The 23,093-nt window shown below is 32.6% G+C and overlaps 1 protein-coding gene and 1 pseudogene across 1 annotated transcript; both read left to right on the forward strand.

The window, feature by feature from the left end:
• Positions 1-2,778: 2,778 nt before the first annotated feature.
• Positions 2,779-5,500, forward strand: LOC128159928 (short-chain collagen C4-like). Its single transcript, XM_052823154.1, has 3 exons — positions 2,779-3,027; positions 4,153-4,221; positions 5,003-5,500. Exons 1-3 carry the CDS (start codon positions 2,892-2,894, stop codon positions 5,470-5,472), a joined length of 675 nt encoding a protein of 224 aa, XP_052679114.1. The 5' UTR covers positions 2,779-2,891; the 3' UTR covers positions 5,473-5,500.
• A 4,920-nt stretch (positions 5,501-10,420) lies between these two features.
• LOC128160696 (transport and Golgi organization protein 2 homolog) lies at positions 10,421-11,874 on the forward strand (annotated as a pseudogene).
• Positions 11,875-23,093: the final 11,219 nt, after the last annotated feature.

The following is a 23,093-nucleotide window of genomic DNA, read 5'->3' on the forward strand; positions in this document are numbered from 1 at the left end:
TTATGATGAACTGTTATTTAGGCCTCAAGTATCGAAATAAACAATAAAATCGGTTTAATTTTCAATTTTTTTTCTTTTCCAAAACAGCGTAACGAAATGGGTAAGAACATTAGCTATGACTATGTAAGTCATGAGTTCGAATACCGCAGGGGGGCTTTTAATATTTTTACCTTTTCCAAAAACATTTTGGTCAAATATTGTTACGTTTAAAATTCTTAATAAGCCGCTGAAAGTATTTTTATTATAGTGAACTTTTATCCATTTTATTATCGACGGTGTTCAATACCACCTTTTTAGATTTAGGATACTAAAACTGGCCCTAAGTTATTTTCCTTTATGTTTTATGATGATTCTTTTGACGATATAATTATGTTTAAACGTATTAATGCTATGCTGATACTTTGATGTTGAAACTATCAATATCTGAGAACTTTAATAGATTATACACCAACACTTTGTCTTTACACGTTAATGGAAATAAAATTTGGGGTTTTTTTTCAACTTTTTATATCATTGTCGTATACAGTGGTTACAAAAAAAACCTGACAAGCGTTAAAAAGTAATGGGCTTATGTACATTTGCTCCATGTTAAACGATTTCTGTTGGCTTTTTTTCTATGGCAGGCCCAATTTACGAAAATGAGCTTAGGCTATTTTCACAGTCGATAAACTAGCTTTATCGGTTGTTAATTGTCCATGTAGTTTACTGATAGAAAACTAAAGTTAACGACAATTCGTAACTTATAAGTGGTAACTTGTCAAAATAACATTATATTAAGTTATAGCTATCGTGACTTGAGAAGGTAATTATTTTGACCAAAAAGTATGTGGAAAGCAGAAATATCCCACCTTAGATAATTTAAAATTAGTAATATTCTTGTGAAATAGAATTAACGTAAAAAGACCATTGCCTATTTCACATGTGTTGAAATCTTAATTCAGACATTTTCGTACTCTTTGAAAAATGTGTCAAATCGGAGATGAACTTAAACAGCCAATTTCCTTTCATACGCCTTTTTAATTTGCAAATAAACATCCAATAATATTGCATATACATTTACATTCCATGGACACATATTGGGAATAAAAAGATAAATACTCCAAAGTTTTACTGCACATATTCATGCATAGAATAATACTTCTTGTCTTGTTACCTAGCAATTACCAAAATATTTAAAACGAAAATCTGAATGACCATTTACATGTAAAGTAGCACATTAACCATTTACAAGAATAGTAGCACATTAACTATTTACATGTATAGTAGCACATTAACCATTTACATGTAAAGTAGCACATTAACCATTTACATGTAAAGTAGCACATTAACCATTTACATGTAAAGTAGCACATTAACCATTTACATGTAAAGTAGCACATTAACCATTTACATGTAAAGTAGCACATTAACCATTTACATGTAAAGTAGCACATTAACCATTTACATGTAAAGTAGCACATTAACCATTTACATGTAAAGTTGCACATTAACCATTTACATGTATAGTAGCATATTAACCATTTACATGTATAGTAGCACCTTAACCATTTACATGTATTTTAAGTGATGCTTTTGTTGCATCCATAAAAAGGTTCTATTATAGATAAAGTCATTTTTCTGTCCCTCATTAACTCCTCAGATTCAAAATAAAAATCAGAAAACTTAACTGCACATATACAGGGAACCACTACTTGAATAATGTTAAATATTGTATATTGTGGGTTGCGAGATAACAATGTTTGCCAAAACTTTCTGAGTATTATATACGAGCAAAATATCATACCATCTTGTTTGGTCCTTGATCAACACATACTCTCCATACTTTCGATCGAGGAATATATTCCCATAACCACCCATGCATCCAATGTTATTTAATACATTCCCATACAGTTTTTAGTGTTAGCTTACATTTTTTAATTGAACTGAAAAGTAAGATACAATTCTGTCCAGTGTTTACTAATTGATTATAAAACAGATAATCATGGTATTATCAATATATTGCAGAAAGATTTTGTAACTGTATATTTTTTTATGTATGATTAATATACAATGAAAGTTTTGACAAAAAAATATTTGTCAAATTTAAATTTTTGTACCTATTGACAATTAATATATAAAATACATTTCTTTAGAAAATAGTTCGTCTCTGGTAACAGAATGCATTTGTTGCATTCCTTTTACTGCTTCTTAGACCTTTACTATAAGTTGTTTTACCCTTCCCGGAAAGCTCTGAGAAGTTAAAAAAAAAGTGAATAAAGTTCATCTGAAATTTTATTGGCCTATCGTATTCTTGGCACTGTGCCAACCAATAGAATTCAAGATGTAACTATTTAAGTTCCTCAAGCAGTGCAAAGTACGTCGTTTCCAGTTTTACGGTATGTATATTTTATACTATAGCTAATATGCAAATGCTTGCTTTTTAATTATAAAGTTTTAATTTATTATGATGTTATATTGTGCATTTAAAGTACGTGGGACTGAAACATTTACTACATAAACATTGTACAATGTTTTTTTTTTTTTTAAAAACGTAAATCAATGGGTACATTGTGTATAAAAGCATTATGGGAACACATAAATTCTAATGCACAGTCTATTGTTTAAACCAATCTAAAATATTAGGTGTAAACTAACTTTACTGGTTGATTAAATTGAAAATCTCAAACATAATTGTATGATAATTATAAAAGATACGAAAATAAAAACATTCAAATCTTAGATATGCGTTTTCCAATTAACCCTAAATATTATAACACATTGTAGATGTTATTTGACGCTTTAAATTGATGAGTATATATTTTAAATTTGATTTTTTAAAGAGTATTTCAGTCCATACTGATAAGAAGACAGTGACTGTCATATTTTCGAAAAAAACAAAGTAGAAGAGCACAATGTTCCCCACGGCTTTCGTAACTATTTTCATGACAGTGTTATTACTGGCATCATCCCAGCCGGCCTTAGGAACACATCGCTCTCTTCTTGATCGGATCAGAGATGAACATCCCCGGTGGATATCGGGCTATACAGGTAAAGAGAAATGCTGTTTGTTTTGGGGGTTTTTAATCATAAAAAATGTCTTTTAAAAGTATAGGTTTTTTTTTCAGTTTGTAAATTGCACAATCATCTTTAGAAATAGGATAAATATAGGTTCTTCCATCTTATGAATTTTATCCAACAGAGTTGTGAAGGAAAACCTAGGATGACACAGCACTTAACATATAAAATCATGTCTAATATTTAGCAATATATTCTCACTTTATAAATAATGTAGACAAACAGTAAAAAACTGAAATGTTAGCCCGTCTGTAAAATATTGCCGTCTATAAAATATTGCCCCGTGTAAAATTTTGCCCCCTTTACGATAACTAGGGTACTGTTCTTTGCATGACGTAATGACACAGTTTGCTGAAATATGAAACAACGTAATTGTTAAGTTACATACAAAACCGAAGCCTCGCCAAATTTTGAACTTTCCCTGCAAAAAGAGCAATTCTGAAATTATCGTTAAAAAGGTGAATTCCTAGACCTTTTATTAGGTAGTTTATCTTTTTTATTAATTTCAGATAGGAAACATTTTTAGAGAAGTATCATACAGTGCAAGCATTGCCTGCACGTTAAATGCACCACTGACCAATTATTACGTGATCGAGCCTTTTCAGCAAGTTGGCGTAGATTAGAATATATTACTGAATGTTTCTAACCTTATAGACATATGCATGGCAATTAGCGATGTGCTTGATATCGCGATTATCGCTACCCACCGTGAACGTTAAATAAATACACAGTAAAAAATGTAATAGGATTTATTTACAATATTTTATTTTCTTTGGATTTCGAACAACTTAATTTTCTAACTGTTTGCATATCCTGGTGAATTATATTACCGACTATCGCCAAAAAATGGCAAGTTTATGCATTCATGTAATTTTTAATGGTTATAAACCGAAAACTGTCCATTATATGTATGTCAAATATTTTACAGTCCGAGGCACGTCAGCGCCGACGACAGTACAATATCTGACAAAATCCAGTTCAAGACTAATAGCTTACTTAAAACATTTTGTCTTTCTATTGATTATGAACATTTTATGGACTCGGTTTAACAAAAGATGACGTCACAAAAATGTTTTGAGAATGTTTCTTGTATTGTAGGTTCGACTTACATAATCTGGGGAAAACACTCTTGCCCAGCTGTGCATGGAACAAAAGAAGTTTATAACGGTAATCTTTACGATTAGTATTTATGATAAGATAACTAAAATATCATTTTTACAAAAATTATGTGTGTTCTTCTGCAATCAACTTGAGTTATGGCATGATTTAGAATAGTCATTTGGGCAATAAAATTAAATTACGGTATAGAGTGCAATTGTCTCAGCTTCAAAATAAACCCAGTTGATAAATCTTGATATGTATTACATTATATATAATGAACATTTATAAGACTTGAAACATTCTGACGTGTTCTTTTAATGACAGAGAGAAGGGTTTTGATTAACAAGGTGTGGTACAAACCGTGTCATTTTCAGTATCTTTTTCAAAACATCTAAGGATGCATTTTTTGGGAAAGTGTTCTTAAAGAGTAGAATTAAAAGATTCTTCAAAATGAATTGATTTTTAGCCTTATAATCCTTAGATGAGACCATAAGGGGTCATTGAAGACTCGGGCCAGGAAGACAGCAAGACGCATCTTTTTTTTAAGTAGCTCGTGAACAAAGAGGACATAATCCATTTAATTTGGTTTTCTTGATTTCTTCTCGATAAATGCACGGCAGATATAACATACGTTTGGTGGGTTTTTTTTACCACAATGGTTAGACAACATCAATCGAAAGCATCGGATGTATATATACTTGAACTAAAAAATAAAACTTTTTAAAAGTTTTCTAAAAGTCTGGGGAAATACATGTAAGTGTATTGTGAGATACGCTTTTCTGTAAGCAGAACATCGCTTGGTGATATCCAAAATTTGTTCACATGTAGTTTAACTTATGATTGACAGGATATGTTGGGGGAAGCCAATATAATGAAAAGGGAAATGGCGCAAACACTTTGTGTTTGCCACATGATCCCGATCGTCTACCATACGGAATATCATTGCCAGCCAGAAACGATTATGCACATCTCTTTGGCGGCGAGTACCAGCTTAATATTCATCACGTGCGCATATCGGAAAACGTCCCTTGCGCCGTCTGCCGAACAAATATAGCGTCATCAACCATCATGATTCCAGCGAAACGTACATGTCCGACCCAATGGCGAAAACAGTACACAGGAATCTTGACCGCCAATCGATACGACTATCGAATGACTGAGTACTTGTGCCTGGACGATAATCCAGATTATGTTCATGGGTCTAGAAAGGATGACAACGGAAGAATATTTTATCCGGTTAAAACCGTGTGTGGATCATTGCCGTGTCCCCCTTATGAAAATGGAGAGCTTGTCTCTTGCATTGTTTGTTCCAGATAATTCACTAACACATGCATTTAATCTCTTTTCGTTCCGTGTCCCCCTTATGAAAATGGAGAGCTTGTCTCTTGCGTTGTTTGTTCCAGATAATTCACTAACACATTTATTGTCTTTTCGTTCTGGTGTTGGTCATTTATTGTATTAGACTAATTGTCCTTGTTAAGTCATCATAATAAACATTTATCTTATCAGAATTGTCTTGTTTTCTAGAAATTACGACATGGATTACTTTTTTCATACAGATATTGATAAACAGAATTTTAATAACAGCAAGAATCAAATATTGCAGGGGTGTAAAGGAGGCATACGGAGTCAAAGATACATGTTATTCCGCGAAATAATAAATCTTACATATAAATACCTATTCAAATTGATATTCTATTGATATTAAACTATCAAAACGTAGACCGAAATCAAATTTTAAAAAAATACCAGAGACATTTTTTTTTAAATCGGAGTGTATTAACGTAGATTCATGACGTCATGACTGAAAGCTAAATGTCATGTAAAATTGATCGGAATACCTTGTTGAGAATTTGACAAGAGAATACTGGAACACATGTTAACTTTATAAATTGTTTGCTAAAAGGTAAATAATTTGCTCTGTGTTTGTCTTGCTTTGCATGAAAGGTCACGTGATTGCATTGTCTGAACGTTGTCAGAAAGGCATACTTTGACGGACCTCTATTGTAAACATATCTATCCATGTAATATTGTACTGTAATATTGTTAAATAAAGCTAACAAATACCATTTTTATAAAAAGGAGAAACATATAAAGCAAGATAACAACAATAAACCAAAAATGGCAGGTTTTTTTTTATCTATACTACTATATTAAAATAATAGATTCGACCTTTTTAGTTTACGTTTCCACAATATCACATTTGCATGGATAAACTCAGAAACAATACTACAAATACGTGTAAATTTTTATTGGAAATCTGCTATATATATTCTGGTAAAAAAAAAAGTTGGTGAAAAAGAATTGAATTCTTCAATAATTTGAATAAAATTTTTAGATGAAAGGTATTTACAGTCTCAAAATGGTTTGTTATTAAATAAAAATCGTTTTGGAGCGATTCTGCAATTTCCTGCTACATTACGGGTATATGGGAGGCATTTTAACTGTGGTGAAGGCCTGTTCCGAGACACAGTTATAATTATTTTAACTAAGCAGAGGGTAGTGAAATAAATAGCATTATTGTAGGCTTAACGCTTGGTTCTGTAAATGTCAACAATACGGTGTGTCGATGTATCTATTTTATAAATGTTCGATATCATATGCAATGTTAACCCGTGCACGCACGGGTCAAAGTCTAGTATTATTGCATTATCTTCAAGTATGGTTAAAATTCCATTATTTCAGTTCATCAGTTACCTGGTTTCAACAACAAAACCAACATTGGTCAAGCCAGTTCTGGTAATTAAATCTAAGATGTCTTTACGCCCATACAAGACGTGCGGTTCTATGTCTCTGAATCAGTGCTTAATCTCGTTCACAGAACGTTTGGTGCGTACACGTGCCAATTTGACAATGTTGCGTACTGTTTGAAACGATATTACACGCGGCCATAAATGGTATAAGTTAACTTGCCAACAAGGTACCTATGTTTCAGGTGGTTTTGATGGATGTAGCAATCTTGACATCTGGTCGAGACACAATATCTCTCTCTTTCTATGATATCACGGACACTTTTGTTTTAGTTTAGTTAAAGTTGAAACAGAGATATTCATCTGTTGCTTATCGAAATGAAAAGCAACATTAAGTAAAGAAAAATATTCTGATAATAACTTTTATAAGGTTTCCATATGTTTGGCGTAATGTGAAAGATGATAGACGTATGAACAGTATATCACTAGAGAGCACAGGTACAATCTGTCGTTAGAACAATTCGACATTCCAACATTTCCCATGCATTTTTAAGCGTTTCACTTTTAAAACTGTTAATAATAAAGATTACTATTGAATAGCATCGAATAACAAGAAGCACGTGCTGAAAAAATAGATTTTTTGTTTCGTTACGGTTAATCGATTTTAAATATGTTGTCTGTGATGTTTTTCAAATTTGACATCGATTACAAAATTTTGAAAATGAAGCATCATGAAGAATAGTTGGTAAAGAACATAATCATGATTAAAACAAAACGTCAAAGTAGCCAAAAATAACGTGTCAGGCAGATGACAACCATTCTTTCTTCTTACTCTATTTAAAAAGTTACTTTCAGTAATCATAATAAGTTATCAATAGTAAAACATCAAATATGTAAATGTTACATTGTGCAAAATTTTGTGGCTTCACGCCTAGGTTTAATTATATGATGTTATCGCATCAGCGGCATTACCTTTTGAGCAGCCCTCGTCTTTAGTCTGACAGAAGGGTATCCTTTGATGGACCTGCACAAAAAATATTTTTTCAATAAATGGAAGAAATATTATTTCTATAACAAAATGAAAAATTTAATCTCATATAACAGTTATGAGCAAAATAAAAAATTACATTGACAAACTTTATATCAATTCTGTTTGTATCAATTTTTCAAATTATTCAAATTTCAGTTTGCCAATAATTGAAATCCCCAAGGTCTGATAATATACATGTACGTGTACTCATCTAAAGCAACGGCCACTTTGATTACATTAAAATATCTCAGTTCATTTTAGTACACATGGAACGGGTTGACCTTATTGAAATTGATTTATAAAGATTGGATGAAAGCAGCTCGGAATAAATGTTAAAGTTACTAAACACAACATGGGGGGGTTAGGGGTTGTTATAATAGTATCTGAAAAAAAGTGGTGCTGTTTTAATTTGGGGTTTTGCAAGTCCTTGGGATTGGGAATTAGATGACATTGTCTGAAAAGTTAGGTGCTACTAATTATTTTCCCAGAATTTATGTGGAAGTGAGATTAATCAGTCCAAAACCAGCGCAAGTTTTTGTGCGCCGTGAATCACAACTATTTAACACGTACGGAACTGTAGGTCTTCCATCCGAATTTTTGCAGACCTGGAACTACAGACCTGCAGTTTTATTGCATCATGCAAATGACAAACTACTTATATTGGATTTTAATATATTTGCTTAAACTACCAAAAGACATATTCACAGTTACCACAAAGATATGAATTAATTTCTTTTAGGATTATTCATCAATTCAAAAGTGTATTACTTGTATCATCATTATACGCTGAACCAAAGTTGACTGATCTATTCAAAATTGTGAACACAGTTCTTAATTAAAAAAAAGCAAAAATGCATGCATTTTAACAGGATAGGGAAGCTACACGTCAATTATGGTTTTTATCTTTCAATAAATTTATCATTGGCTAATTGCTTTAACTGGGCGCAATCAATAGCAATAGGTACATGAAGCTGATTTAGCACTGCGAGTCTGCTTTACTTGAATATTTGTTTAAATCTTCTCTTTTTTTTTAAATTAGATAAGAAATATTATATTTTGAAATTGTCTCAATACATTCTTAAACCTGCGATCACCTCTTGGGTACATGTACAAACTTTCATTCATGTAGGTGGCAGGGGACAGTTTTTTTTTATCCAATTCATTGTAGCCAAGGTATGCATGTCTTCGGAACTCTGTAACTAGAATTTCCTCAGTTCCCATTCAGCACAAATACCTTTAATTCACTCTTTATAAGGCCAATCACCAATTTCTGAAGAAAATTGCTAATCAAAACCTGTAAAATTCTCTACATACTGGTTTTTATGAGATTTTGACCCTTTCATATTTTGCTAATTTTTCATGATTTTTCAGCTTTTTAGACCTCCCCCAGCTAATTCCCTGCAGAGGGTTGACCTTCCGTACCGCGTGCATGCTGCACTATCACATGTCAGAAACTTACCGGTGTATAGTTTACAATGTCCCATCCACCTACTTTTCGTGTTATTTTACCTCCCGTCTGTAACTTGCAATTTCACTGTGTAAAGTCAGCACAACAGTCAAAGCCGCAGGTTTCGCATTTTACTTCTGATTCTCATGTACCTAACATAAGGGGCCTACATATTGCATATCAATTTCAACAAGAGACACCCCTCTAACCAATGATAATCATTAAAAATCATTTCATGAATTTTAGCAACACTCATAAGCCTTCAAGTACAGCAACTCCCAATTTTACAAAAATATTGACGGGTACTTTATTCGAAACTGTCCCTTGCTACCTGTGATTTATTCAACTTACTAGCTCGTTCCTTGGTTTTGTTATTTTAATTGTTTTTTATCCATTTTATTTTCTTTATTTAACTCCCATTAGTTTTTACACTCTTATGTATATTTATGTGGTCTTTTACAGAGCCTATCTTCCCTACAAACCTTCACTACGATTTCTCTTACTAGTACAACTTATTAACAGCAACCCCCAATTAGCAAATTAATTCGTTCGCGTTATCTTCTAGCACTTCTTCACAGACCGTCCGCTGCGTCGGACGGGATTTTTCTCTCTCGGGCTTGAAATCTTTAATACAAAGATGTAGCTGCCACGTTTCGATCCGGTGTTTATACATTTTTTAGTTTTCATATATTATTTAGATTTTAGTTTAGTGCTAGTTTTGTAGATGTTTTTGTTCTTTCATATGTAGTTTTTATTTTGTTGTCCTGAAGAAGGGACGGTCGTCCCGAAAATTTGACAATATTTTTACTTTATTGTTCGTGTCGTTGGTTATTTTTAGTGCTTTTTTATATCTCATCTTATAACCGTGTATCTTTTGATCCGACACTATAGATAACGATTGTTGTTGGTTTGTCAGTGCTTCTTTTATATATATATATATATATATATATATATATATATATATATATATATATATATATATATATATATATATATATATATATTTATACACACACCTGCTAATCAGGACGTATTCGTGTGCATCCTGTGTGAATTCAAGAAATTTATTCTACGTTTTTAAAGGTAATAATGATTATCATAAGTGATAGAATTGTAGATGTCAATTCGATACCTTAAGATGTGTTTTCTGTTTCTTTATGTAAATGACATCCCGGAGCCAAACAAATACAGGGTAATTCTTGCAATGAACAGGGATGAAAGTTGAGATCGTCCAACGAAACCTCTATATTACTGGAAAAGCAAAAATAGAAGTTTCGCCGGAGGCCAAGATGTGCTATTCGACGGCGACGGACAAACATGGTTAGGAACGTCAAAAGAAGGGAAAATTGCAGTGTTGCTCAATATAATAGAGGCCAAGTCTGATACATTTCGTTACCAAAGAAGGGGTTTCCTGGTCAGTGATTTCCTTTATTCCAACATGGATGGACATTCGTATTTAGAACAATGCATTAACTCTAAAAGCGATAATTACAAAGAGTTTCATCTTTTACTGCTCGACTGCAGCTCTACCAAGACAGATGTGAATTATTTCAACAACAGATCCACCAACAATAGGTGTGAGGATATTCGTGACGATAAGGAATTTATTTGTCTTAGAAATTCTCGGTCAGAGGAGGCGCCATGGTTAATTAAAAAGTTGCAAAAGGAAAGGAGATATTCAAAGACATCGTTAAAAACTTTAACAATAAGGATAGCAAATCAAAACTTGAGAGCGCACTGCTAAAATTATTGAAAGACAAGACAGTGTATTTGAATGATCCTGTTTTGAAAATGCAAACAAAAAATGAAAAACCTTTTGAAGGAACATCTGATAAAGCTAAACAGATCGAACAGTTAAGCTCCTTGTTTGGATATATGCCAGAGCTACGGCGGGGAACACGGACACACTCCATTATCACTGTAGATTTTGAGGGAAACTGCGAATTTCTAGAGTTCACTTTGCAAACACCTGTCGATGAGCTTAACTTACAATGGAATAAAACCTTACTGCGATTTAAGATCGAATGAAAATTATGAAATAGTCAATATCGTGATTGAACAGAACATAATTTATAATCGAGAAAAAATTGATACGGAAATATTTCACAATGAAAATAAGTACTATATGAATATTTTTTTACAGTTACTTTTTATAATAGATTGTTATCTATTATAATCAATTTCAGAATTGCTAATCGGTTGATCACAATTCGTTCCGACCAATCAACCGCTTACTCGTATCAAAATACGCATATTTTTGACATGTTAATACCATTTTAATAATTGTTCTGAATAACATAGACATTCTGTTCATGTGCAAATCAAAATATGATGTCAAAATTGTATGATTATTATTAAAAAAGAAATCTTAACATGCAAACAGTCGTGAAATATGTCGCAATTTCGAGGTCAGTTCAACTTCTCAAAACCGTCCCTGTGTTTAAGATCTAAGATTTTTTCATTAAAAAATGCTAAGCACACTCTTATAGTTGTTTTATGTCATAAATCAACCTCGAAATGATGTACATAACCTTTTTTTTAGATAATTTTCATGAAAAATTAAGAAAAAAAACAACATACCGCCCTTTAGTATTTGCCCCCGTAAAAACGAAGTCGATTACATGGTCATTTTTACGCGATATTAATTCAAAATCATCATATACATTTGTTAGTATCATATTTCAATTTGGATAGAAAATATATTGCAGCATCTTTTCAATAGTATTTTTTTTCTTTCACGAAACGCTTTTGCCCAATAAGTTCAATTGAAAAAAGAAAAGTAATACAAACAATTTTTGAAATGGTTCTTACTAAAAATCTAGTTCAATGTTAATGTTATTTTTGGTTGATATTGATATATCTTTATTGGATCTAACTCACGTATAAATTTTCATGAAAATCATTATTGTAGAAATGAATTGGGTCCGTCGTCCTTAAACCTTAAAGGGGCATTGTCATGGTTTAGGTCGAAATTATTTTTTTTTTCGATTTTAATGTTTACAATGCTTTAGTAAGGAATTTTTAATTGGCAACCAACATGTAAGTGTTGTAAGCGAGTTACAGAGCTTACAATTTTTCGCTATGTAAACAAAGCTTTTGTTCACATTTTGAATGTTGAAATGAAAAATCCAGTTTTAGACCTAAAATGAAAGTGTTAATCGTTAGGAACTGTTTATCTATGATTAAAATGAATAAGAGGATAGACAAATCAACTTGAAAAAGATTTTTTACTGGTATATAGAACCTATGTAAAAAAAATCAGGACGCGAGCCTTGTTTACATTCTGAAGAATTGTGAGCCTTGTATCTTGCTAAAAACTCATCGACTGGCACCGGAAATTCAGTTGATCGTTAGAAAGCACTGTAAATAATAAAACAGAAAAATCAAAATTGACCAAAATCGTGACCATGCTAGTCAAAAAACGATTATGACATACAAAGTTTAAAATGATTGCATTTTTTTATTTCTTTCTACTTTTTTATTTTTGATGTTTTTGAACTGATTTATTGAAAATTGTTTACATCTCCCTGAAAAAGCTTGCCTTTTATAGAGAATTTATATTTAATTTATATATTTAATAGGAATGTCTATACACAATAAAGCTTAACAAACTTTACTTAAAAAACATCTAACATTTCAGGCGAGATATATAGGTAAATTGTTGTTATCGCTCAGGCACCTTTGATACGGGTTTGCTTTTGCTTTAAGCCTTATGGTTTAACATATGAACGAGGAAAGCTAGCCGTAAGTTGGGTTTTTTAGACGGGGTCACGTGACCCCGTCTATTGGTTTACTGTCAGCCGAAGTCTCAAACCGGAAGGCACGCGTAGAACACATGAATTGAGTCTACGCGTAAGAAAATAGTGCAGAAAGTTTTCATGCATTTCAGTAAATATGTATTATAAAAACACGCATTAAATCTTTTTTAAGTCCTCTGTGTATAACAAAATTCTATTTAGAAAATAAACAAATAGTTTTATTGATCAAAATATTCTTGCCCGGGTTCAAATGTGGAATGAGTTACGTAACTGAATGCACAGCGCCGTTGACGATTCAGTTGGTGTACGAGCTCATTTATCAATAGAAGAGGTTGATTGTGGAATCGAAATTAAAGTTCATAATCGCAATGTGCCATTTTTGAAAAGTTGTGAATTTTATTTTGACAATCTTTCACCTTAAATTAATGTTATATACATACGTATATTTTATTGATAAAGACAACTTTCTTATATATTTCATTCATATTGAATTAATTTCCTTTTGTAAACCGAGTGGTATTTTATGTTTGAAATTTAATTTGTTTGATCATTTTAGAAATACATTGCCGCATCTGTTTGTGATCTCTCATGTTGACATCTCCCTCCTCTCCCTTATCCATTTCTCACAGTGATCCCCTGTTTATTGCCATTTGTTTATTTTCGTTTATCTGATTGATGGTCAGATCTTAGACTGGCGTGTCTTTGAATTTATTGTAGTAATTCCCTCCTGTATCCTGTTTTGAGAATTTATGTCTTTGAGCGTTCCCCAAATTTTAGTTCCATCTTGGAGTTATTTCATTGGTCCTTTATAGAGAAAGGGGAGGAGTTGTCAAAGACGAGACATGCGGGATTGATAATTATTTGACACTCTCACTTTGGATTTCTTTTTAATATGATGTTTCTTTAATTGAGTGATTTTGAACTTTAATAAATTCTAAATTTTAAAACTGGATATTTTTATTTACGTTACATTACGTAACCAATATTACGTAATCACAACATGGTGGAGAATCTAAATTCGTATTGTGCTTCTTTTGGACTATTTTTGCGTTAATTTATTGAGTTAAAAAACAAAACAATGTTTACGCCTGTACGAGGACAAAACAGTGATTTTAGTACACCTCCAACTGTTATCAATATGGAAGCAGGGCTAGATGACACTCCTGTCTTCAATCCTCGAAGTTCACTAAATTATTCACGAGGAAACAATGTTTCATCAATTTCGGACAAAGTTTCTTTGAAAAAATTCAGTGGATTTAGTTCCGAAAATGGCAAAAACTTTCTTATGGAATTCGAATCATTTTGTATATACCAAAATCTTACAACTGATGATAGACGTGTTGCAGCTTTCCATCTCCATCTATCTGGACCGGCATTGATTTGGTTTAATTCGTTAGAGATCCCTGTAAAACGCACATGGTTTGCCTTAAAAAATGCGTTTACAGAGCAGTATGCAAAACAGGGAATGTTTGACCCTGATATGGTTGCAGAGAGTGCAGTTTTCGAAGCGCTGAGGTTGGCATCTTCACAACCCTTGGAAGATTTTCACAGTAAGATAATGGAAAAGGGTTCCCGCCTGCAAAAACCCGAAAGAGATTTAATCACAAAATTCGTCAACGAACTACCTGATCAGTTGGCATTTTTCGTACGGACAGCGTCCGTTAAATCTTTCAAGGATGCTTTGCAACAAGCAAAGTTAGGCGAGGCCTATGGATATAGATCCCTTTCCGCCACAGCACCAATGGTCGCAGCCGTACAGCCAGCAGAGTCGAACACTAACCAGGGCCATAATCAACACCTCTTTAGCATGTTGCGCGACATCAGTCACCGTCTAGAAAAACTAGAGGCACCAACTTCTAGACCGCGGACTGGACGTGACCGGGATTTACCTACCTGCCACGCGTGTGGGGGAGCAGGACACTTGAAACGAAGCTGTAATTGGACCGGGCACGGTTCCCCAAAGTCTCAAGCAAAGTGCCAGATCTGTTTCCAGACCGGACATACCGCCGCGGAATGTTGTCTGTTCGCTACAAAGAAAACAGTCCGTAATTCCGAACCAAAAAACGCACAGCGCCCGGGATAAATGCGGTATCTGTCTTAGGCTCCAAGAATGATGTATTAAATGGTGCCGATAAGTGTGACATTTTTCAGTAAGGAAAATTTCTGTATTTACATGTACGTTTTGGTTATGATTCAATGTCTGCATTTTTGGATTCGTATGGTACAATCAATTTAATTTCTTCAAAATTTTACCAAAGTTTGGATTCCGTGGTCTGCACTTAACAACAAAGCCAGACGTGCAATTGAAATAAGACCGCCACCTAATCTGTAATTTTCTTATGCTTTCTGTTGATATATTTATTGACAGTGTGCTATATTTAGTTGTGTGTATTTTCATTTTACTGCAGAGTATGTTTGACCTGTAGTAATTTATGAAGATAACCATTTACAAATTTTGTCATTGTATGTAATCACCGTATGTTTTATTCCAAAATGATTACATGTACAACTTTTGAAATGTAAATGAATTGTTTAGAATAGAAATGCATCTTGTCTGTATTGTGTTAACTTAGATGGATGCATCGACAAGGTTTAACAATTATGATACAAGTCGAGATATGTTGAGAGTTCAGTTGTTCTAAGTTTTGCACAAATTGCGACATTTGTGTTTATTGTTGTGGTTTACATAGATATTGCTTTCTCTAACCAAGGATGTGTTATTCCGACAGGGTTATAATTTATGCAATTCTATAGTGTTTGAGAAATCTTGAATAATTGACATAGTTATTGCTATTTCTAACCAAGGATGTGTTATTCCGACAGGGTTATATTTTATGCATTTCTATGGTGACTGAAATATTTTCAAGACAAAATTGATATAATTTAGTTGTTAAACTTTTCAGTAGTTTTTGTGTTCAAAGAATAAAAAAAAAGTAAAGAAAAAAGAAGTTTAAAAGTTAGGATAATGACCATGACATTGCAGTGTAAGGAGTAAGTGTGAGTACATGTACTGGCCAAATCATGTACAGTGTGAAAGTGATAAAAATAATTTTCGGGTGACATGATCATTTTCTTTTCAGTTGTGTTTAATGTTTACTTGCATGATTTGAGTTTTGTGTTTTTATATGGTGAGTAATGTTTATTTTTTTTTATGTTTGTGCAGTATGATTTTATTGTCTTTATCAATTTTTTTTATATCTAAAATTGAATGTCAATTTTTTTTTCGGGGCGGATGTTATATACATACGTATATCTTATTGATAAAGACAACTTTCTTATATATTTCATTCATATTGAATTAATTTCCTTTTGTAAACCGAGTGGTATTTTATGTTTGAAATTTAATTTGTTTGATCATTTTAGAAATACATTGCCGCATCTGTTTGTGATCTCTCATGTTGACATCTCCCTCCTCTCCCTTATCCATTTCTCACAGTGATCCCCTGTTTATTGCCATTTGTTTATTTTCGTTTATCTGATTGATGGTCAGATCTTAGACTGGCGTGTCTTTGAATTTATTGTAGTAATTCCCTCCTGTATCCTGTTTTGAGAATTTATGTCTTTGAGCGTTCCCCAAATTTTAGTTCCATCTTGGAGTTATTTCATTGGTCCTTTATAGAGAAAGGGGAGGAGTTGTCAAAGATGAGACATGCGGGATTGATAATTATTTGACACTCTCACTTTGGATTTCTTTTTAATATGATGTTTCTTTAATTGAGTGATTTTGAACTTTAATAAATTCTAAATTTTAAAACTGGATATTTTTATTTACGTTACATTACGTAACCAATATTACGTAATCACAACATTAATACTACCAAACTTCATGCGCAAGTTAAAATCGGGACGGGTTATACACAGATGTTTTACAAATTAAATAGGTGTTTCATTGGCTTCCAGTCTACTTGCGGTATGACTGCTGTTCGTCTCTAAAGGAATTTTGTACAAAGAAAATAAAAACAAGTCTGAATTTGCCTTCTCGTTCGTTGGTTCTTTCGTTGATTAAACTGAATTTAAATTTTAAACAATGCATTGTAAGCAAAATCTATAATAGATCATACATTTTGGAAGACTTATACATCATATAATATATACAATCTTATCGATTGAAGAACCAAGTTAAATGTTAATGTTCATGTTTTCCGGCTTAGTTGGAATCAGGCTTGGGGTGAATTACATTGTAAAATATTGCATTACATTACCATTATTACTTCATGAATTTGGGCATTAAATAACCATTAACATTACTTAATTTTTTTGAAGTAATACATTACATTACCATTACATGAGTAAAGTAATGCATTACCATTACTTTGTGAAAAGTCAATAAGTTTTAAAAAAGTAATTTAAAAACTAAATAAAGAGTTTTTGTAAATATTTCATAGATAAAACATGCTTAAAATATTTATAGTTTCATGTTCATGTTCACTATCAGGTTCAAATTTAATGACTTATACCAGATTGCTGTTGCACTTGTAGTTCTCAAAGTAAGGTTGGTCCCGTAACATTTAAACGCTAGTGGCGGAGTTGACAATCTCTGTTATCTATGTCTCTGATTTTCGGAGTATGATTTTTAATGAAAGGAACGGTTGTATCGTAATTCGTGTAGGTGATGCACGAGTTTACACAAAAAAGTAGTAAGTGGCGAACGGATTTATTTTTTCCTATTAATTTTGCATGAATCGCAAATCGTGTCAGATAAGTCGGTCTTAAAAATCAAAAAGGCGACCGTAACGAATCTTTTTATTTTCAAAGTTCTTGGATTCTAATTGTAAAAAAAAAAATTCTAACGTCAGGTACCTGTGTTTGTTATAGGTATAAAAAGTTCACTTTGTTTGTTAATTCAGCAGTTTTTGAGTTTCCGGTGTTTTCATAAAACTTTAATTACGGATACCGCCCGACTTGTGGATTTTCCCTTGGATCACAAAATTGAATAAACCTAATGATTAAAATTATTTACTTTGATATAGTTGTTTGATTTTCCCTGTTAGTAGTATTTTTTTAAAAATTTCCTTGGCGTCTTATTTTACATAATATACTGTTGTGTCAATTTTCTACAATTATGAAAGCCGGAATTGAGTAAAATTTAGACCAAGTATCAGAAAATTCTTGGTTACTCAGTGTGAAACATTCTTTCACCTAAGGACTAATTTGTCCGCCATTGTTTTTTTCACTTAGCATCCACCTGCGTTGCCTTTCTATTTCACTACATCTAAATTCATAAGTGATCATTCGTTCGCATTTCAAAATTTTTAATGCGTATTCTTGAACTCCATGCCAGGAAATTAAGTTGGTTAGTTACGTCATTTTTATACATGTACATGTATGAAGACACTGTTGTCGACGCCCAAAGAAATTTTCACAATCTTTCTTTAAAACGCTTTAAAGATATACCAATATAGGATATACATGTAATTTTTATATATAGACCTTAATTAATCTGTTTGCCAGTTTATAACTAATGGTGATTTCTTCATCGGCATCACTTATAATTTACTCTCTCTCTCTCTCTCTCTCTCTCTCTCTCTCTCTCTCTCTCATTGAAGTCACGAGCGGCAATGTATCAGCTACGATATGAGTGGACAAAGGTTCAGTCAAGACTTTTCTGGAGTAAACCCCTATTAAACGCTTCAATGTACTTCGCTGTACAAATTCAAACTTTCACAACCCCGCGATTCAGTACTCACAGTACTTTGATTATTTACTACAAATGCGGTCGATTTAGTAACCATCATCTTCCCAAGTCACTGGCGGATTTAAGGGGGCGTGGAGGGCGCACGCCCGCCCCCCCCCCCCCTAAAATTTTCAAAGTATGCATTACTGTAGATGATTTGATAAATTTTACATAGAAAAGTTAGCATTTTGTGTTTCACTTAATTTATAATTATGCCTGACTCAATGTTACACCTCATTGATACACTAGCTGTGCTATGCTGACTGTAATTCTGCTGCTCTATAAACATCTATAAACATCTGAACCTAATGCATGTTGACAGGTTCTGATAAAAAACCAATTAAACTGTGTTTAAAACAAGCAGTGTTGGTCATTTGATTATGGTGGCTGCATCAAATTCCCCAGGGCCCTGAACTTGGGGCTTCGACCAAGAATCGACTGGAAACCCCAGCAGAGTGTAGACTGCGCTGTCATTTCCCTATTGCAATGCAAGCAGAAATTTCTGAATAACTGTATATTTTTTGAAATTTTTTCTAGGTAAATAGACTATTTTAATATAAGAATTTTGAAGATTTGATGCATCAGATATTTCTAACAGCTAATAGGGGTCGGATACCGTAACGTCATTAGAATGTTGTAACTTTGATAACCTGGTTAATTTTGGGAGTTCATATATACCTAAAATATTTTGTTTTTAATCCAATACATGTATAAGTTATAAGTAAAAATCTGTGTGAAATTGTTATATATATGTTATAAGCTTTTGTGTAAAATGTACATAACTAAAAAAATACCACTCTTTTGAGCCTGGTTTTACCTTCAAAATACACGAAAACACAGGAGCCTCCGGGGGCTTCGCCCCCTGGGCCCCCACCAGGGCTTTGCCCCCAGACCCCCTGCCTCAATAATTTTATCCACGCCCCCCCCCCCTAACTGCAAATCCTGTATCTGCCCCTGCAAGTCAAGGGTTTCTGATCCACTTTGCTCTACATAAACATTCAGTAATTGATTCAGGTTGATTCAGTAACCCTTAACGTTCGTATATTTTTATAACAATAAATTCACAAAAAGTAAAATTTTTAAAAGCTAAAAACGCTGTCGATTAAGTAATCCTTGAAGTTCATATATTTTTATAACCATATATACTATCACAAAAAGTATATTTAAAGATTTCAAAATCTTGTTTATTTTCCCACTGTTATCCATCGATAATTGTTAGTGTAATTCGGAAGTTGAAAACTAATCTCATACTCGGCATTTTATAAAGACTGAAGATAACTAGCATTGCAATAAAAACTCTGACGCAGGTTATGCATTTTTATGACTTGCATATTTGTAGCTTAATTCTATTGCCTACGGCGGTTAACAGTTTACAATATTATTATTAGGGCTTTTCGACTTTCGGTCGAAATGACCTATTGTTTTTGTCTTTTTTTATTATTATTAGGGCTTTTCGACTTTCGGTCGAAAAGACCTATTGTTTTCGTCTTTTTTTATTATTATACTAGACAGTTTTCTGACAGCGATTTTTTAAAAGCTGTCAGATATATTGATTCAATGATGCAACAGTTATACTGCAAACCTTTCAACCTATGGAATGTAAGGTTTTGGACTTCCGGTTCCGGTACTTCCGGAACCTACAGGGACAATTCTAAAAATTAAAGAAAACGCAATATTTTGTTTATTTTTTAAGTTTGAACGTTCAGATTTTAGAATTAGATGTACCTTGTCTAGCCTTACAAAATTGTAATCGTTGACAAGTATCTATATCTTACCGTTTTTGAAATATAAAGCCCACAAATTTAGAAAAGGGGGGATGAAAAAACAAAAAAACATTCAAATGACTTTTAAAATTCCAGTTGATGCCTGGACATTATTAAGGTAGAAGAAATTAATATACATTCCGAGTTTCATTAAAATATGTTGACTACTTCAGGTTTAATAGGTCAATGAAAATCGTCTATGGGAGTTTCAATGTTAAACAAAAATCACGCGTCATTCGTTTTCTCAAAAAATTTTCAGTTAAATGTTACAACATTTCATCTATATAATGACACATACAGTGCGCAGACCGGAAAAAGTTTTGGGTAGACAATTCGAAAAAATAAGGGGTCTGCAGGGGCCAACGTTTTAAACAGCTCTTTAGCTGTAACTTTTATATTTTTTGTCCGATTTTAAAAATCTTTTTCAGTTTATTGTTAAAAACAAAAAGATAAATCTAAAAATTGTGGTCCGAGGGGCTACTTTTTGACTCCTTATAGGGGTTTGAAAGGCCTAAAGATCACAACTTGTTTAAATTTCAAACTTTTTTAGGAAAGAGTTATCTCGCTTGGCTCTAAGAATGTATAGCATAAAAACTGTAGGCAAATGTTGTGTCCCAGAAATGAATACTTACTTTAAATGATTTTTTGAAAATATTTTTCTGAAAATTAGAAGTGTAGGTACTTGTAAAGTTCTGGAGTTATCTTTCTTATGACATTGCAGTACTCATAAGTTCCTATCTAAGCAACTGGTTATACCAAGCGTTCAGAAATTTTGGAAATAGATACGAGATGAATTTTTTTTTACATTAAAAAAAGGAGGAAAATGGGGCTGTCGAAAAGCCCTTACTTTTTGTTGACGACAAAAAAAGTTTTAGTTATTAGGGCTTTTCGACTTTCGGTCGAAAAGACCTATTGTTATTCTTCTGTTTTTTAGGGCTTTTCGACTTTCGGTCGAAAAGACCTATTAGGGCTTTTCGACTTTCGGTCGAAAAGACCTATTGTTATTCTTCTGTTTCTTATTAGGGCTTTTCGACTTCGGTCGAAAAGACCTATTGTTTTTGTTCTGTTTTATTATTATTATACTCGACAGTTTTTTGTCAGCGATTTTATGAAAACTAGAAGACACTATGACACAATTATGCATGGATCTTATAGCAACTATATCAATCTATGGAATGTAAGGTTTTGGATTTCCGGTTCCGGTACTTCTGGGAGTTACAAGGAGAATTAAAAAAATTATATTAAACAAAAAATTTTGTTAACTTTTTGAGTTAGAGCAATCAAATTTTAGAATTAGATGCATCGTAGCTAGATGTACAAATTTGTAAGCGTATACATTTTTCTATCTTTTACCTTTTTTGAGATATAAAGCCTTAAATTTTAGAAAAGGGGGGATGAAAACCAAAAAAAATTTAAATGACCATTAAAAGTTTATATGACGCCTGAATATTATTCAAATAGACGTAATGAACATATATTCCAAGTTCCATTAAAAAATGTTGACTACTTCCGGTTTTATTGGTCGATGAAAATCGTGTATGGGAGTTTTAATGTTAAAAAAAAATCACGTGTCATTCGTTTTCTCAAAAAGTTTCTAATTGAATATTACAATATTTTATCAGTATATTGACACAAACATTCCGCAGACCGGAAAAAGTTGTGGGTACACATTTCAAAAAAGTAAGGGGTCTACAGGGGCCAACGTGCAAAACAGCCCTTTTACTGTAACTTTTTTATTTTTCATCCGATTTTTAAATTTTTTTCGGTTTAGAGTTCAGGATACAGAGTGCAATTAGAAAAATATGGCCCGAGGGGCCACTTTTTGACTCCTTAAAGGTGTTTTGAAGGCCCAAAGATCACATCTTGTTTAAATTTCAAAAAAGTTTTTGGAGGAGTTATCTCGCTTTCCTCCAAGAATGTAAAACATAAATACTCTTGGCATACCAAGTTTTGCGTCCAAGGAATAAATACTTACTTTGAAATGATTTTTTGAAAATATTCTTCTGAAAATTACAGGTGTAGCTACTTGTTAAATTCTGGAGTTATCTTTCTTTTCACACTGCAGTACTCATAAATTCCAATTTAAACAACTGGTTATACCGAGGCGTTTAGAAAATTTGGAAATAGTTAAGAGATATTTTTTTTGAAAACTTTAAATAAAAAAGGGAAACTGGGGCTGTCGAAAAGCCCTTACTTTTTGTTGAAGACAAAAAAAGTTCTAGTTAGGGCTTTTCGACTTTCGGTCGAAAAGACCTATTGTTTTTGTTTTTTTTTATTATTATTATTTTAAGACAAATTTCTGTCAGCGATATTTTGAAAACTGGAAGAAATACTGATACAAGTACACATTGGTCTTAAAGCAAAAATATCAATATATGAAATACAAGGTTTTCGATTTCCGGTTCTGGTACTTCCGGTTTTTACAAGGAAAATTGCAAAAAATGTTTGAAACTCAATTCTTTGTTAATTCTTTAATGTAGAGCACTCAAATTTAAGAATTACCTTTATCATAAAAAGTTGTACAAAATTGTAAGCGTAGACAACTTTCTATCTCATACCGTTTTTAAGATATTCGG

This window comes from Crassostrea angulata, chromosome 8, assembly GCF_025612915.1.
Source record: "Crassostrea angulata isolate pt1a10 chromosome 8, ASM2561291v2, whole genome shotgun sequence".
NCBI lineage: Eukaryota > Metazoa > Mollusca > Bivalvia > Ostreida > Ostreidae > Magallana > Magallana angulata.

Coding starts and splice junctions, on each gene's coding strand:
- LOC128159928 (XM_052823154.1), top strand. CDS start 2,892: ATGTTCCCCACGGCTTTCGTAACTATTTTCATGACAGTGTTATTACTG. Junction 3,028..4,152: donor GTGGATATCGGGCTATACAG/GTAAAGAGAAAT, acceptor CTTGTATTGTAG/GTTCGACTTACATAATCTGG. Junction 4,222..5,002: donor AACAAAAGAAGTTTATAACG/GTAATCTTTACG, acceptor TATGATTGACAG/GATATGTTGGGGGAAGCCAA.